Source organism: Hippichthys cyanospilos, chromosome 20, assembly GCF_059441005.1.
Source record: "Hippichthys cyanospilos isolate Australia breed blue-spotted pipefish chromosome 20, RoL_Hcya_1.0, whole genome shotgun sequence".
NCBI lineage: Eukaryota > Metazoa > Chordata > Actinopteri > Syngnathiformes > Syngnathidae > Hippichthys > Hippichthys cyanospilos.
The window spans coordinates 11,376,623-11,393,848 of record NC_142388.1 but is presented as its reverse complement, the minus strand read 5'-3'; the positions used below and the strand labels follow the sequence as shown (position 1 = coordinate 11,393,848).

At 40.0% G+C, this 17,226-nt stretch overlaps 3 protein-coding genes and 1 long non-coding RNA gene across 5 annotated transcripts; 2 read left to right on the top strand and 2 right to left on the bottom strand.

Annotated features, from left to right (window-relative positions):
• Window positions 1–1,405: 1,405 nt before the first annotated feature.
• On the bottom strand, window positions 1,406–3,852 carry clec11a (C-type lectin domain containing 11A). The gene is made up of 6 exons (XM_088404043.1): window positions 3,834–3,852; window positions 3,653–3,756; window positions 2,660–2,774; window positions 2,453–2,560; window positions 2,290–2,373; window positions 1,406–2,045 (listed from the first exon to the last, which is right to left on the bottom strand). The coding sequence occupies exons 2-6, from the start codon at window positions 3,737–3,739 to the stop codon at window positions 1,633–1,635; spliced, it is 807 nt and encodes a 268-aa protein (XP_088260169.1). The 5' UTR covers window positions 3,740–3,756; window positions 3,834–3,852; the 3' UTR covers window positions 1,406–1,632.
• Window positions 3,853–8,739: 4,887 nt separating this feature from the next.
• On the top strand, window positions 8,740–13,426 carry LOC148407398 (uncharacterized). The gene is made up of 2 exons (XR_015863752.1): window positions 8,740–8,861; window positions 9,150–13,426. It is a non-coding gene; the product is annotated as an uncharacterized LOC148407398 (long non-coding RNA).
• On the bottom strand, window positions 11,820–15,409 carry c20h1orf198 (chromosome 20 C1orf198 homolog). Its single transcript, XM_088402769.1, has 6 exons — window positions 15,068–15,409; window positions 14,852–14,902; window positions 14,294–14,416; window positions 13,995–14,162; window positions 12,735–13,073; window positions 11,820–12,650 (listed from the first exon to the last, which is right to left on the bottom strand). Exons 1-6 carry the CDS (start codon window positions 15,371–15,373, stop codon window positions 12,594–12,596), a joined length of 1,044 nt encoding a protein of 347 aa, XP_088258895.1. The 5' UTR covers window positions 15,374–15,409; the 3' UTR covers window positions 11,820–12,593.
• Window positions 15,410–15,681: 272 nt separating this feature from the next.
• Window positions 15,682–17,221, top strand: ost4 (oligosaccharyltransferase complex subunit 4 (non-catalytic)). 2 transcript variants are annotated; one of them, XR_015863751.1, is made up of 3 exons: window positions 15,682–15,805; window positions 16,167–16,303; window positions 17,114–17,221. XR_015863751.1 is itself a non-coding variant. In XM_088402771.1 (2 exons), the coding sequence occupies exon 1, from the start codon at window positions 16,168–16,170 to the stop codon at window positions 16,279–16,281; it is 114 nt and encodes a 37-aa protein (XP_088258897.1). In that variant the 3' UTR covers window positions 16,282–16,303; window positions 17,114–17,221. The 2 variants fall into 2 exon arrangements, 1 of the variants encoding a protein (XP_088258897.1); XM_088402771.1 differs by lacking the exon at window positions 15,682–15,805 and having other exon boundaries at window positions 16,168–16,303.
• Window positions 17,222–17,226: the final 5 nt, after the last annotated feature.

Below are 17,226 nucleotides of genomic sequence, written 5' to 3'. Positions count from 1 at the left end.
AACATGAATAGATTTTTGCCAGTGTGTGTGTTCAGCATTTGTTTTGTACTTTTTCCTTAAATAGGTGAATATTAAGAAGGTGTCAGAGCATGGGCTTTGCAGAGAAACGTGATAGCCAAGTAGCTAGCTAGTTTGGCCAATTAGCTATTTTTAGCAATAGCCACATAGCTAATAACGTAACATTTGTTTGCTTGTTAGCCAGGTAGGTTTGAGTTAGCCAATCAACTTGAGCTTGCTGGCCACGTGAAGTTTTGACAGTTTGTCTTTGTGAACCAGCTAGTTACAGTGTTCGGTAAATTTGATATTTTGCCTCCTGTTTGTCAGCTAGCTTTAGTTTTGCCAGCTCACCTTGGTTATACACTGGAAAAAAGTTAAGTATTGTTAACTATTTTAGTTTGGACTGCTACTTATTTTTGGCAACTTAACCAAAACTATCCAATTGACATTTAATCCTTTTACTACTGATTTTTTTTTTTTTCAATTATGGCATGTATTACTTGTTTATAAGTCTGGGATACTTGGAAAATTAATTTCAAAATTCCCACTTCCATATATTAGCTTACAGGCACTGGGATTTTTTATCCCTTAAATATGCAGAGAAGTGAAAAATTATCACCAAACACAATACATAGTAATGAGTGTAATCTATCGAAACAGATATAAAGTACATATCAATATTCTGGATGATTGATTCGTGATCAGTTTTACAAAGCAAGCTATCTTGTTGACAGTCGGTCCATCACAGATTTGTTAATGAAAAAGTTGCTAGTATCCACTAGTGACTAGAATGTGTAGATAGATGTGTAATGAACCGCTGGGATGCCATTTCATCTTAATGCTACCATTCCAATATGGACTGCAATTTTTTTGAAAATCTGGGGGACACATTGTCCCAACAGGAGTGAAAGGGTCAGTTTGTTGTGTTTATTTGTGTTTGCAGCCATGTTTGCAGCCAAGACCCTTGAAGTTGTCGCCTTGAACGACGTACAACTTCTATGAAGTTTTGAGTTAAAAAAGAAGATTAAAGGGACCGTGTAGGATTTAGACCTTTTTTTTTTTTAATTAAAAGGAATAAATTACATTATTGTATTTAAAAAAAATCACAAATAAATGTGTTCTTAATGACCAACAGTATGTTTTAAATATAATCGTAGGTCTAGTAATCATTAAATGATATTACATGGGGGGTGGCACTTCTCCCGAGGCGGCCATGTTTGTTATAGCAACGGACAGTGATAAATGCAGCACCTGCAGCACCTCCTGCTGTCCGTGAAGAAAAACGGTATAACTCTTACACACTATCCCTTTAAGAAGCTCATCTAAAGCAGGAGTCGCCAAACTTTTCATCTGAGGGCCACATTACTCTTCTGAGATGAGGGGCCCGGTTATTTTGTAACAAAAAGTGTGACGATCGCAGAGATTTTTGAACGTGAAGATTTATTGTTTTCCAGAATGCCACACATAACCAAATATTACCCCTTTCTAGAATGTCAGTTTTCATGCATGTGTAAGTCTCGATCAAGTCGGCAGAAAAAAAAATCGTAATGCGTCTCTGGTATTGTTCCAGGGGCCGGGCAAAATGCAGAAGCGGTCCAGATCCGGCCCGCGGGCCGCAGTTTGGGGACCACCAATCTAAAGCGACACCCTGTCATCAAACTCACACATGTAGTTCATCGCTCTGTCGCAGTAGTGGTCCCACCAGTCGCCATCATCCGACGCCATGGCCACGCAATTCTCCCGTTTGCCGCCATCCGGCTGGCTGGACAGGAAGTGCTTGCGCCACTGGAAGTAGGAGACGGGTGTCCCATCGTCAAATATATAGACGCCCTCAGCGGCCAGGTCGTTGACACCCAGCCACACGGGCCAGTTGCCCGGCTGGAAGAAGGCCCTGACGTAGTCGGCTAGAGCTTCCTGCTCACGGCGGTCTCGCGGCATGGCCATACGACCGCCACGCTCCAGGCACTTCCTGGATGCACCCGCGTAGTCCTCATAGCTGTTGTATACCAGGTAGCATTTATAGCCTACCCGTAGGCCCTTTTGGCAACCTGATTGGTTTGAACAAACGTGGTGTCAAACATTTGTATTATTTTTTTTCTCTAGTAAAAAAACATGAAATAACATTTGGAAAATGATTCGTCCTTTGGTGTTTTGGGGAGTGTGGGAAGAAGCTGGAGAGAACCCACACAGGCACAGGGAGAACAGGCAAACTCCACACAAGAAGTGAACTGTGAGGCGGACGTGCTAACCACTCTTCCATCGTGCCCTATATTCAAAATAAATGAGAAATACCCTCAAGTCTTCCTGTCTCTTTACGGTTGTCTTTACTGTGTTGGTAGACTTCTCGGAGTTTGTCCTCCAGCTCCGTCACCCTGGCTGCCATGTTGAGGATAAAGAAAGAACATGAAAAGAAAACCAGGAAGGAACGCAGATTAGCGTGAGTGTGACAGTGTACCGTCCATCCTGGAGAGACGCTCTATTAGCTGGTCCATCTTTACATCCAGGGTGTAGTGGCCCACATTAAGTCTGTGGATGGTTTTGTCCATCCCAGCTAGTCTGGACACTGCAAAAGAAGACAATCCGATGTCACTGTTTGGAGTCGACAAATGATCATTATGGGGCAAATTTAAAGATCTCAAAATTCATTGGTGGACGGACATACAAACGTAGTTGTAGGATGTTTCCCAGTCTGACGCCTGCTTGGTAGGCTCTAATTCTGACACCGGAAGGATGTCGGGAACATCTCCTCGAGACTTTTTCACATCTTCAAGAGAGGCCTGATATACAAAACATGGAATATTGACAAATATGACAACGATTAGTCAGCTGGCTTCAGTTACCCATGTATGTACAGTACACAGTTGACCCCGGTCTACGATATCCCCGCCTTAGGCTTTTTCAGCTTACGACGTGCATTGTGACGTTTTTTCGTCCCCTCTTTACGGTATTTTTCTCGCGTTACGACAAAAACAACTGTCATGACCCTAGGGGTTGCCTGTATTTGTGTTGCTTTGTCTCCATCTTCAGGCGTTTTTAGGTAACTGCTCTTATTGTTTGGTCCCGTCAAACGGCCTGCGCTACAACACGTCACTCAGATGCTGGTCTGCTATTGGTTTGCGTCACGACTCCCTAAGATACTGGTCTGCTATTGGTCGGCGTCACGGTCAAAATGGTGGCATTTGTGTAAATATATATATATATATATATATATATATATATATATATATATATATATATATATATGTATATATGTATATATATATATATATATATATATATTATATTATATTATATATATATATATTACATATATTACTATATTGTAAAGAATTAGTCATTACAGTGTATTATTTAAATGTAAATGAAACAATTGGTTAATTATGAATGAATTGTATAATACAATCAAAAGATGTTTTGCTGTATAACATATTTCACATACTATACGTTTATATTTGATTAAATAAAAAAACAATTTTTGGTAAAGTAGTTTCCAGTATAATCAAAGATTCATCAACGATGTCATCCCTCCAGGGAATTAATAGCTCATCCAGCAAATAGTCTTCTTGTGACGTCCTCCTTTTACTGCATTAATTTGCAACGTTACCAACAAAAAACACCTCATTTTGATATTTTGAACGTTCAGTACATTTCTGACCTGTGTTGGTTGCGCCGTCCCGGCGGGAACGCAGCAGCCCATCGAGCACAAACACAGTAGAGCGAGCGACTTGGTGACTGGTCCCATTTTCAACCTCCCAACTCCTGAAAGAAAAAAAAAAATTCAAGTTCTCTCCCCTCCCTTCCTCCCACTCGCTCGCTCTCTCCTGCTTCACGCCTACCACAGAGACATGACGCAGCAGGACTGTTGGGGGAAAAAAAATTATTGAAAAAAAAAAGGTCCATTTCAAAATATTGTGCATGACTTTTTTCCCACTAGCTAGTCTGTTGTCTATTTGTTTTTTAAGGGCGTCACTCGCCAGTTGCCAAGCAGGAAAGCCTCTTGTGTTTTCCCCCATCCTTTTCCCATTTCCACTCTTTGTGTTCAAGATGAAGTATTTGTTAAAAAATAAACACCAACCTAAACCCTGGATGAGAGCTCATAGATGGGAAACGCCTGTTTAACTTATCTTACTTTACCTGCATTTTCCTTTCATTAGCGTTTGTTCTCATTTTACCTGCACCCCATTTTTGTGTGTACCCTTTCCCAAGCCGTTGTAGAAAACTTCTTCAAGGATAATACCCCTGGATTTTGTTCTCCATCACACCCATTAGCTTAGCTTAGCTTAGATTTTCCTTTTGAATTTGATGGTGAGCAGATACATTGTTGTCCATAAATATCTATTTTGGGCTTAAGATTGTCCCAATTGTTGCATTGTATAGTACAGTAACATACAATTTAAACTTTAAAACACATGTGATTGTGTGTGTGCTCCTTGGAAAATTTGGCCTGCGCTTCTCCTTTCTACACCACTTAAGTGCACATCTTCATGTCAGCAAACAATGGTGGGAATGGTTGATAAAAAGCAATGAAATTTCATGTTTTAGTTATTTGTCATATTTCAACAACAGAGACAAATATACAATTTGTCATGGCTTTTATTGGGTGTTTTAGTCAAACTCATTTTTACTGTGGGCCACATTATATTTACTTTATAGTCTCTGTAAGAGGGCCAGAATGACCGAGAAGTCAAATTAATTCCTCACACACTTACCTAAGATTTGAGGACAGAGGCCGGGAAAAACTGTTCAAAAAAGAGATTGGGAACAAATAAAATGGTTGGTTTTTCCACTCATTTTTTGAAAAGTTAAAGACAACTTTAAAAAGTTTGGTATATAAGCCGGAAACATGAAGTCAAATCAGTATTTTGCGGGCCACATAAAATGGTGTGGCGGGCCGGATCTGGTCCCTGGGCCTTGAGTTTGACACCAGTGTGGTGATATTTGGGTAACGTGTCCATGCATGTATATAGTATGAACAACCTTGATGGATAAAATTTGTCTTTTTTTATTATAGGCATCCATGTTTTCACAACTGAAACCCTTTAAAATCAATTCTAAGAGTTACTCCAACGAAGAATCACGGAATTGTCCCCCAACCATTTTTTAAAACTTTTCTTTTGATTTTTTTTTAAACCATAAGGTTGAACATGAGTTATTTACATTTACATTATTTATTTATCTTAATTTGACTTTTTAGTCCCCTAACACAATGTGCACATGCTATTTGATTAGAAATACCGATTACCACTAGTGTGCTAACTAGCAATTATTATTATTATTATTTAAGGTAGAAAAAGATTAACTACCATTTAGTTCACACATACATAATTTCATAGGTACATTACACATGCAATTGCGTCATAACGTCACTTACAGACAACATTCCATGAGTAAACGTGAGAGTACAGCTGCCTGTTAGCTACTATGAGGTTATTAATTTCTTATTCTTCTTCTTGACAACAGACTGGGCATGTTTTGTGCTTGACAGCCCCCAACTGGTTCAAATATGAACACCTTAATACCAAGCCACCATACATTGTTTGTAGTGACAGGTTGGTTATATTCTCAGATAATACAGACCAAGTGTTTTTGAGAAAATTCTTGGATTTTTTTGGGGGGTGGGTGCTTCCATGTGCTAATACTCTCTATTGTGTTGAAAGCCTGTGAACTACTAAATAAGTAAGTCTTTTTAAGTACACAAATAGCTCTGCTATTCAGCAAATAGGTGATGCACCAAAGACAAGCAATGGAGCTACATGTCAAGATGGTCTTTGCATGTTTTTTTTCAACTACTGCTGTGGTATGCCTTACAGTAAATTTAACATTATTTTTGTCATTTTCAAGTCTTTCTCCCTTGCCACCATTCCAGCATTGTGTACACCTGCAAGATAGGTCAGTGTAGAAAATGGTGGCGTAAATATGGCTCCGGCGGAGCTTTGAGCTGAATATTTTTAGTGTACCTATTTTTAAAGTCAACTTGCCTGACCCAGTTTACTTTTTTTTTCCCCAGCCCTAATGAACACCTATTTTTTCTCCATTTATTTTTGCACTCGCACATGTAGCAGCTATTGCAGGACCCCTTTCCATCACTATGGTTTTAAAAGCCAGACTGACACTTATAAACAAGCTCAATTCAGCAAGACATAAAATAAGAGTGTATATTGTACTGTAATTTCGGATCCTTGGGATATTTTCACAAAGCATGCCTCGCACAGGTTAATAGAACACCTGGAAATGGTTGTGATTTGTAAAACGATTGTGCAATATCTCATTTTCATACAATTTCAACCTCTGGGTGATTTTTCACTAGCCTGCCCTTATTATGACCCAACTTGGGCTGACTTTGTAAGGGTCTTGATGTGAAAAAAAATAAAAAAATGCGAGAATAGCAATAGTAACTACGCTGTATGTTTATATATTTATGATATTGAAAAGTGATATTTATTATGTGTATGAAAATTATGACTTTTGCATTATGGGAGTCCAGGTTAAGCCAATCATGGAAATCATTGAAAGGCTTGCAAATGTTAGAAGTTGGCCGCTAGCTCCACCTGGTGGTTTTGGGGTGTCAACACAAAAATTTCTATTGTGTGTTTTAACATTGAAAGGATTCACAAAAATCAGGGGAAATGCATGATAAAACATTGGGTTTTCAATATGTCCAAATTTGACAATATTTCCAGTTTTGAATGGCAGTAAATGAGCCTGAAATGGGCTAAATTTGGCACCTATAGGATGTACCTCCTAACCTTCCGTTTGCAAGCAATTTAGACTGGATGACATATTGAAAGGCGTCTTGTTTTGACAATCTATGCAATATTTTAGCCTCCTATTGTTTTTTTGTGTGCTTTTCCTTTGATACCACACATCAAAAACATCAAAAAGCCTGAGTTGAGTCAAAATTTCCCCCAGAGGTTAAAAGAAGAATGCACCTAAAAAATTTTGACTTTGGAAAAGGTAATATTGTCAAAGAAAGTGTAAAACATTGATCCAGCAGTTATTAAGTATGGTGGTGACAGTTTGATCCAGAAGCAAAATATTATTGCTCTAATCATTTAAAACAAATTCTGTTCTCCCCTGCTGATTTAATGTGACCTAAGATTGTGGCCAAATGTCACCCACGACGCCTTCTAAAATGTACCAGTTTGTTCCCTTGCTGTTAGACGTTAAACTCACTATTTGCACACTGTCAACTTGGAATGATGCAAATAATTTTCTTAACCATGCTGTAATTTGTGATTGAAAGTCTGGTGGAAGAATGTGGCCATTCAGGCATCTGGAGGAGTTGGCTGAAGGTTGCCAGTCGGAACAGAGGCACCTCAGTTTAACCAGGTACACACGCGCTCACACACAAAGTATATAATTTGTTGATTTTGATGATTAAACCTGCTCGTTCTTAGAAGACGCTGATTTGTACTGTACAGTAACTGAGAAATGAGAGGGAAAGTGTGGTGACCTAGTGGTTGTCATGTTTGCCTCATAGTTGTGAGGTCCTGGGTTACAGCTGAGGCCTTGCTAGCTTTTCTGTTTTAAATGAAATTGCCTTCTTTTAAATAATATATTCCTGAGTATTTTTTTTATGTTTACATTTAATATTTTGCTATTTTATTATTGTGATCATTTAATTTTCGCTCCCTGTAAAATGAAAATAGAATATTGGCAATATTCTATACATATTGCCAGTGTTGGGAGTAATGCACTACATAAGTAATGTGATTTGTGTAATGCATTACTTTTTGCTGTAACATGATAGTGTAAGGCATTACACACAAAAATCAAGTAATTTTTTACTCTGTGCAAATGACAGTAACGCGCCTTACATAGAATTATGTAATATAGCCTCCCCAAAATCTTCCTAAACCCATTACATTTATAAAGTTAATTGAAGCAGTTGATTCGGTTCATTCAGTTCATTTGGTTGCCTTAAGATTGCACTGATGTATAGTTGGTATGCAGAGCGGCCATTTTTGTACGTTTGTATTTGATATTTCCAGCAATTTAGGCATCATTTACAAGTCCACAATAGAATAATATTCATTTTTGGACCATTTTGAGCATGTAAGTTTACTTAAGTTTGGTTTAAGGTCATTCCATTGGACGCTTAACTTTTTCAGTGCCAAGCGTTATCGAAAAAGGAAACTTCTATATATTTAGCATTTTCACTCATATTTCAAGGCTAACAGAATATTGTGTGGTATGTCTATGTAAATATGGGTGGTATCATACGAAAGATCGATTTCCGTTTCTTACTTTGAATTGCATGTAGTTAATATCTATGCTGTATGTGTGGAAACACTGCCATCCAATGGTCGCAGTTATCACTACAGTGCTCAATTGGCATGTTAGATAAGCGCTAGTCAAGGGTGTCAGCTACCCTCTAGAAAGAAAATGTATTTGATCAGAATTCTACAATTGTTATTACTATTTTAAAAAAAAAACAACAATTGTCATCCACAGCACTGAAAGAGTTAATGAGCGTAGTGATCTACATTTAGAATGGCAAATCCATATTTCCAGGTACGTTGACAAAAAAATGTAAAAGTAATGCAATAGTAGTGTAAGGACTTACATTTTAAATACAGAACTATTATAATGAAATCAATTACTTTGGAATGACAGTAAAAAGTAATAAATAATGCATTACAGTTTTGAAGTAACTTGCCCAACACTGCATAGGGTGTGTTTATGCATAAATATCAAAGAGTCTTAAGACATCATCCCGGCTCATAAAGCAATCATACAATCACAAAGCCTTTATGATGGAATATAGAATTTATTTAAGAGGTCCTCAACTTTGGAGACAGAAACTTAAGATGCATATAAGGTCCTGAAATTCAATACTATGTACTGTACATGAGAGGCCAAAGGTATAGTCTTCATTTTTATTGTTCTGTTATTCATGTTTCAATTGCATTATGAGCATCCTATAGATGAAATTCAGCACTGAGCTAAATTCTTTGCACTCTTATGCTTAGACTTTAGTTGTCTGAATTATTTAGATGGTCCTTCATAATGAGTAATGATGCAACTCTTCAAATACAAGTGAAGCGCCTGACTTAAAATGTTTAAAACCAAATATATTTCAAACAAGCTGCACACAGACTGTAGAAAATGGACACCTGGGTTGACCAGAATCATGGCCACTGTCCTTTCAGATTCATACCTTGTGGACTAAGACTGAACAGGCTTCTGATGTTGCAACATCAAGGACCAAGCTCACAGACTTCCTCCATGGAGTCCCAGAAGCCATCACTATCACCTGATCCTATAAATGACCAGCTGCATCGACTCCAAAATTTACCAGAGCGGAGACAGCCTGACTTTCCGACAGACCCTCAAAAATCATGGCCCAGAAACCCACCAATGGTATCATCATCTACTCAGACGTTACCGTGGAATCAAAGCTTTGCCTTGCAACCACCACATCTGAACTCGAAGATGTGGCCCGCCCCGAGGCCCAGGAGCCCACCTCCCATCCTGCAGTGGATACCCAACGACCTATTTAATTGGCACGCACCACCGCATTCGACATGGCGTCAAATTAGGCTGCCGGTGCCGGACACCGTGAGCTTCCTTCAACTGAGGCGAGCGCCCGATTCCATAACCATGGAGCAGCTGGGTGACCTCTCTGTGTCGGAGTATCGACGCCTCAGCAACCGTCTGCATCCTGAGCTTCGGGGGTTTTTCCAAATGCTGCGTTCGGGAATGTTGAGCTCTCGTGCTCAAGCGCGGAGGCGGGCCGCCCGGATGCTGAGGTTTCGAGCTCAGGCAAGGAGACGGGCTGCCCGCGGCTGACCTGACGGCTCGAGGAAGGCCTCAATGAGGCTCAGACATCTTGTTCAATTTCAGGCATTAGTTCTTCAGTCGTTTTTTGTGCTCCTGTTCTATTATACCAGTGCTTCTCAATTAGAATTTGCCAAGCCTCCCCTAGGAAAGAGAAAACCTTTGCCCACACCCCCCACTGACTTTAAATAGGATTACTGTCTATAAAAAAAATTCTATAAGTATACTTTGACCTGTATCCTTTTTAATATAAGAAAAGAGAAAACGCAATATAAATCAACTGCATTTATATGGGTTACAGCTTAGTCTAAAACAGAAAAAAGATAAGTGACTCAAAGTGCTTGAAACTAAGAAAAAAGATGAACTTTCTTATTTTATTGTAATTACACTTAACATGACAAAAACAAAACCTTTTTTCTGGGGTCGTATTTCCTGATTATCTTCAGCTTCGTTTACATATAAATCATCATCTTACTTCTCTCTTTAACATCACTAGCTATCTTGGGACCCATGGCTAACCCATTTAAGTTTGAATTAAGGAGTAAATAGCACTATAAATAATGTTTTGTAACTGCTCACGATAGAACAAAGTTTTACCATTCCACCATTTTGAAACGAGTGAGGCCGACCAATAGCAGACCAGCATCTCTGTGAGGAGATGCCGATCAATAGCAGACCAGCATTGTAGTGACGCATTGCATGGAGGCATTGAACAGAAACTAAATGCAATTACCTAAAAATGCCTGTAGATGGAGACAAAACAACACAAATACAGCCAAACCCCAAGGGTCATGACAGTTGTTTTTTATTATAAAGAGGGGGGGCGAAAAAAAACTCAGTATTCCACATCGCAACATGAAAAAAACGTAAGCCAGGGACGCTGTAACCCGGGGGTCCACTGTATAATTGAGCACTGTAGTGCTAACTGTGTCCTTTGAATGGCAGTGTTAACACACTTTAACACAGCTATTACCTACAATTCTAACTGAAGAATGGATGTCATTTACATAGAGTCTATGTATGTCTTGGCATGTCCAAAGCCGGCCCAGGGGCCAAATGCGGCCCGTGGTCAATTTCCATCCGGCCCGCAGCCTCCGTCATAAAATCAATAACGTCTGGCCCGCATGGAGAATACATTGGGAAGCAGCGCTGTTTCGTGCCTACGCTAATTGCTGCCATCTATAGGCTCAATTAGGAACAGCAAATTAGTATATGAGTAATTGACTGTATGAGCCCCTAACTTTCTAAAATGGCGACAATCAACAAAAGGAGGAAATATGACTGCGTGGGCCGACGGTACATGGATGAGTGGAAATTGGACTATTTCTTCACTGAAATATCGAACAACTGCGTCTGCTTCCTTTGTAAAGAGACAGTGACTGTTTTGAGTTCAATATGAAGCGACATTACCAAACAAAACATACTGACGTATACAGCAAGATCACAGGTAGAGAACGCAGCGAGAAACTGAAACATCTTGAAGCTAGTTTAATCTCACTGCAGCAATATTTTACAACTTTTACCGACAGCTGGATAAGGACAAGTTCCGAGAGTTTGGAGCATTTGGTAAGAAAATGCTATGCTTGTTCTGGGCGACGTATTTGTGTGAGAAGACATTCTCGGTTATGAACTTAAATAAGAGCCGTGTGAGGACACGGCTATAGGGCTCTCACTTAAGACATCTTGTAATTTGCACCCAAGAGTACAATTACTTCTGGTCAACTGTTACAAAATAGTTAGTGTTAAAAAAAAGGGAAGTGAATATTCAATTTCAATATTTGTTGTCAATTGAATTTTGATATGCACGTTTCAAATGAACCAAAACACATGCTTAAGATAGCTAAAATTAAAATGAAAAAGCAAATGTGAAACAAAGAACGGCTCGCTGAAATGTTTTTAAATTAATTGCTGTTAGAATGCCCGCCAAGGTTGGCCCCCCTACATTTTTAACACACCAAATCCGGCCCCCTTTGCAAAAAGTTTGGACACACCCCTGACATAGACCTAGCACATAAAATTCTGTTGGCCTTGAAAGACAAATGTAAGTTTTCCTGACTTTTCTTTATTGTAACGTGTGTTCAAAATCACGGCATACAATTTCGGCACACATGCATGGCAGTTCTACAAACCAATGCATTAACATCAGTAAAATAGTTCTCTAGTGGGATTTAGGACACTTCACAACATCGCCTTTAAAAAAGACGTGTATCACTCGGTGCATACAAAAACATTCTGCATGCGATGTGATGGTAACTCGCGTGTGATTGGTTGACAAGGCTATAAAAGTACCTGATGTAACCTTTTAAATGAGGGCTACAAATAGTAAATAAAAAGCCACAGGTTGGTTACTATGCTGTTTCCATAACTACATTTGCTGAACTGTGTCTTAATGTTTTGGCCCACACATATGAGTCCCTGTTTTGGCTCACACATCAAAACTATGATTTCCTAAGTGGCTTTTGTTAGATTAGTGAAGGCAGTTCTAACAGAGCATTTGACATGCACTAGCAACAAGAATTTATTGCGTGATTACTCAAGATCTAAAGTTGCTGCAGTATAGTTATTGTAACAACGTTTGCACTTCAAGATGAAAGCTCTTACTCTCAAAATGGTGGCACTTGCTAACACCAATTACGCTAACAGATGATGATGCAATTGGCAGAGGTCCGATAAAGGATTTGAGGACAGGCAGTGTTAAGCGAAAAACGTTCAAAACAAGAAAAAGCAAAATTATGGTATGTGATCAGATGACGGGATGGGAATGTCGTCGGAGTGGCGGTGATGTCATCCGGCGGTGACATTGTCACTGCTGATTTCTACCAGTTGTCGAGGAAGTCGAATCCTGTCTTCAGGATGTTGTTGCTGGTGTTGAACTGCAAGGAAAGGAGATAGTGGTAAAAACAAAAAAACATTGGTAGACGACACAACTATAATAGACTTGTTGCATTCAAGGTCACCTGGGGAAAGGCTTGACTGCTGGGCGAGGCATTGTCCTCTTTTTCCTGATTGCTGGGAAGTGTGGGGCTCTTCATTAGCGGGCTGGGGTTGGGGAACACCTCATCCACGGTGTAGCTGACAACCGGCAAAGTGCTCTGCGACCGCTCCCAGCCCGCCGCTGCCGACGTTACGCTGAGCGGAGGGACGAGGCTTGGCGAAATGGAGATGGCGGCTGGAGCTGGGGCTGCAGTGATTGGAGGCTGCGGCGCGGGGGGCTTCGGGGCCCGCTGTTTGGCCGGCCTGGATATTGCCAGGGGGTGGGGGTCAGGCTCTGGCTCTTTGGCAGGAAAAGACGACTCCTGGGGAAAGTCCAGCTGTGTTCTTAAATCGTCCCAACATGTTTTTAGACTGCCGTATGTTTTGTTTAATTCCCCAAATAGGTTACACAAAAGTATGGGTGCGTCCTCTAAATGGTAACTTTGACATTAGACACTTTTTTGTGACAACATTTGACGAAGATTTCATCCGTCAGCCACATAAGCCGAGTTGTGACGTACAGACGCGCATTTCTATTTTTTATGGTAATTGCGGTAATGGAACGAGCTGGACTATAGAGGCAGCCGAACAGATTTGGACAACTCTTGCTAAACACGAGCAGCTTATTAGCTGCAACTGCGGCATTATTTTCAATAAAAGAAGCAAGCTGACTGAACCGGCATACGAGTTTGTCCTTGTTCACACAGGACTAGTCCCTTTCAAGAACAAAGAGATTATTGTAACAAGACCATGAATCGACCTCGAGTGCACGTGGATCTCGTAGCCGATCAAACAGTAACAAGAAGGTAGTGTTTACATATATTTCAACAGAACACTGCGTGAGACTCTGGGTTGCCCCTCTCACGTTCGCCCACTCACCTGCAAGCAATACATGAGCAGGCACCAAAAGCGCTACAAATATATAACTTAAAAACTATAAACACCAAAAAAAATAAAAAATCTTCCTAAAGTTTATACACTGTCGACTGTTGGTGCGTCCCATGGTAACAGAAAATACCAGATTTGACCCTCAAATTAAGGATATATCCTAAATTTAGGAAAATACAGTATTTACACTTAACTCATTTACAGCCATTGATGGCGAAAGACGTCAAAAAATCAATCTTTACTGGGCTGGCACTGAGTGTGTTAAGCATGAATACATTTACATATTCTTGGATTATTAAGTATGTTTAAGATATCTCAAAATTAGCATTTACCGATGCCATTGGCAAGCATCTCACCTGGCGCAGGTACGAGGGCAGTGGCTTCTCTCCTTTCTCCAAGGACTTAATCTGGCTGGGAGTCAGAGACTGGAAGTCGGCTTGCTCGCCCTCCAGTCGAGAGCGCTCGGCGCTGATCTTCCAGAAAGCAGATTCCTCCTCGGGGCGTCTGCTCTCGCTCACAGACACCTTTGAATATATTTAAATAAAACTTTTTACGGTGTTTACGTAAACATGAAAATCTGACAAATACTTAATTTACATAATAATTTGTATTCAGATTCAAAGGAAGCCACTTTGAGGCAAAACGCATTTAGTACCTTGGCTCCCATTGCACTCTTGCCAGTTTGAGTGGAGTGAGGGGTCTTTGTGGTTTTCGGGTCCCCCTGAGATACAGGAATGCCATGGTCGGGTCCCGATGTCAAGCTGAATTCCATCTGGCTCTAAAATACAGCAACATGGCCACCTCAGCATTTCTACAGTAAAACTCTGTAGCTAATAGACACGTTGCTGTGGATAAAGTCGGCCTGTATTCTCTCTTGCACAGGCAGTGCAGGGAGTTGCAAATTGCTCCTGTCTTCATCTGTTGTCATAAGCGAACGTCAAGCAGTTTTCATCTGTACGAGCCGGTGTGAGAATGCAGAATAAGCAAGGAAAAATCTGATTCACAATTGTTGGGGTATTTAGACACTTTAGTTTACCTGCAAAGGTTAAAGTATATTTTTTCAAGTTCATCATAAAATTTTCTAAGCCAAATACCTAAAAATAGTGTGTATTCACATAAATATTGACACCACAGTTTCAATTTATCACGATCAAAATACTAAGTAATGTGCATTCATGTTGTTATTTAGTCAGTTTAAATGTGTCACGTTTACCTTGGTTTCCCATGAGAAGGGGGCTGAATGCTCATCTTGCCAGGTAATATCCTAAACACAAAACATTAAAACTTATTTAACATGTTATTTTAGTCTACGTGTTGTTTAAGAGAGTATAAAACGACAAGCTAGCATCATCCACTGCTAGCGGTTAGCAATGAGTTAGGTGGCCTAAATACTCTCTGGTTATTTTCCAGGGAGACATTTTTTCAGCACCTCTTCTCCAAAGTGGACGATCTTTTGACCGGTCTGTATGAGGAGCTTGGGGTAGCAGACCACCTCCTCTCGGTCCACTCGGTGCATCGCATATCGGGCTCGGATGTGCGGATCCATCATCCAGTTGTCGATGGCGTTGTCCTGCTCTTCTGGCGTCATTTTGTCCCACGTCGAGCCGTGTTCATTCTTGATTTTCTCTCGCTCCAGCATGATCTTTTTGGCCATGGAGTTGATGGACGAGAAGTATTGGAATTTCAAATCATCCATGTTGTGGGCTTCGAGCCCCGCAACTGACGCGGCGGCCATCTTGGATGTCTTCCAGCTGTTTTTTGTTGTGGCGAGGATTACGTCACCGAGTGGGCGAGACGTGGTTGATTCAAAGACATAATGTGAATTAGAGCCTTCACATTCATTGGATTAGCTGTTTATTCGGCAGGAAGCTGATAGCTTGGGTAAAAAGAAATTTAGGAAGAGTAACAAATAAAATATTTTCACTTGGTGTTATTGTGCTTAGAAACAAGTTTTTAAACTATAACTCCGTTTCTTGGGCCGCAAGGAAAGTCCAACGTCAAATTGTCTATGTTACGTACGTACGAGGTCTATGGAATGCATCATTTGGCCTGGCTAAAGTGACGTGTACTTCCTATTGAACCGGAAAAGATTGAAGCGTTTCACTCTTCTGAGCTCGTTGTTAAAGCCATCACACTTCTTTAAAAAATATCAATTAAAGAGATAAACGTAAGTTGTCGCGTAGCTCAAAAAACGTCCGTGTATTGATGTCTTGTTTGCCTAACTAGCTAACATTTTGAAGCATTTCGCATGAAGAGTAAAGTTGATTTTTTTTTTTAATAAGGCGGCTGTTGTAAGCGAGTGTCACTTAGTTTTGTACGTCGACATATTCATGGAAATAATAATTTTCACAACATTGTTTTCATTAATTTACTCCTTCCTTCCTGAATCCATTTCTACATCCTTCCTCCCATACAACTCTCTTTCTTTCTTCTCTAAATAAATTTATTTAAAACGTGTGTACTAACTTATGTTTCTTGCTGTTTATCGAATTTGCTTTCCCTGGCTCAATGTTGTTTTTCCTCGACAGAATGGTGACGGACGTGCAGTTGGCTATCTTCGCCAATATGCTTGGCGTGTCCTTATTCCTGCTGGTGGTGCTTTACCACTATGTGGCCGTCAACAATCCCAAAAAGCAGGATTGAAAATCCACAGCACTCTGGGCAGGTGAGTGTAATCTCAGCAGCGACTAACAAAATGTTATACTATGATAGGAAAGGACATTGAAAATGTTTGGTAACATTCATGCACAGGAGGCCTGGATTGCATCAAAATGCAAGATAACAGATGTAAACGATGTCATCTTGCTATCGGCATTATAGGAGGGCAAAAGTATGGCAAATCCAAATTATACCACTCAGTGAACTTTGCAGAACAATTACTCTGTGGAAAGCTACCACTAATGTACAATTACTGCAGTTCTTCTCGGTTATATTTTGCAAAGCCTCCCCATTCGGAAATCAAAAACCTTTTGCGTCCCACCGCTTGCCGCGCCGGATATAAATAAGATTATCTATAAAAATTGCATAATTATACCTAAAATTATTATTTATAACATTAATAAAACACCCAACTTTCAACCACTACTTTTTACATCTTTTCCACAGATTACAGGTTAGTCTGGAACTGAATTTTTTTTTTAAAGTGCCTCAAAATGCTTGAAATTATAGTTGTCAATCCTTGTTTTATTGCAATTACATGTCACATGGCGAAAACAAAGCCTTTTCCCTGGGGTCGTCCGCGTCCCCCCAGGGGGGCCTGCCCCACTATGTCAGAAGGACTGGATTACTTTTAACGTTAAGAATATGGGGAACAGAATAAACAGGTCATGTTCGTGGCAGTATTGTCATCCATATGTATTATGTAATGTGTTTTAATGGAATAATTTTCCTGATGGTTATTGGTTGCTAGCATTGAACAAGAATCAACCCAAATAACAATTTAAAATCTGACTAATTTTCATTGTTTACTCTACAGATGGGAATCGTCACCACCACCTCCCAGGAAATGAAAACATTCCCCCCAAATGATTTCCTAAGTATTGTGCAGCAGTTACTTTTTCAGTAAAACATGTAAAGAAATCTACTTTC

What these genes read in the sequence shown, in the direction of transcription:
- clec11a (XM_088404043.1), bottom strand. Translation starts at nt 3,739, where the DNA reads ATGGGACCAGTCACCAAGTCGCTCGCTCTACTGTGTTTGTGCTCGATG. An exon ending in GGACGGCGCAACCAACACAG is followed by an intron (nt 2,775 to 3,652) that starts GTCAGAAATGTA and finishes TTTGTATATCAG; the next exon opens with GCCTCTCTTGAAGATGTGAA. An exon ending in AACATCCTACAACTACGTTT is followed by an intron (nt 2,561 to 2,659) that starts GTATGTCCGTCC and finishes CTTCTTTTGCAG; the next exon opens with TGTCCAGACTAGCTGGGATG.
- ost4 (XM_088402771.1), top strand. Translation starts at nt 16,168, where the DNA reads ATGGTGACGGACGTGCAGTTGGCTATCTTCGCCAATATGCTTGGCGTG.
- c20h1orf198 (XM_088402769.1), bottom strand. Translation starts at nt 15,373, where the DNA reads ATGGCCGCCGCGTCAGTTGCGGGGCTCGAAGCCCACAACATGGATGAT. An exon ending in CCTTCTCATGGGAAACCAAG is followed by an intron (nt 14,417 to 14,851) that starts GTAAACGTGACA and finishes GCTGTATTTTAG; the next exon opens with AGCCAGATGGAATTCAGCTT. An exon ending in GCAGTCAAGCCTTTCCCCAG is followed by an intron (nt 12,651 to 12,734) that starts GTGACCTTGAAT and finishes CTTTCCTTGCAG; the next exon opens with TTCAACACCAGCAACAACAT.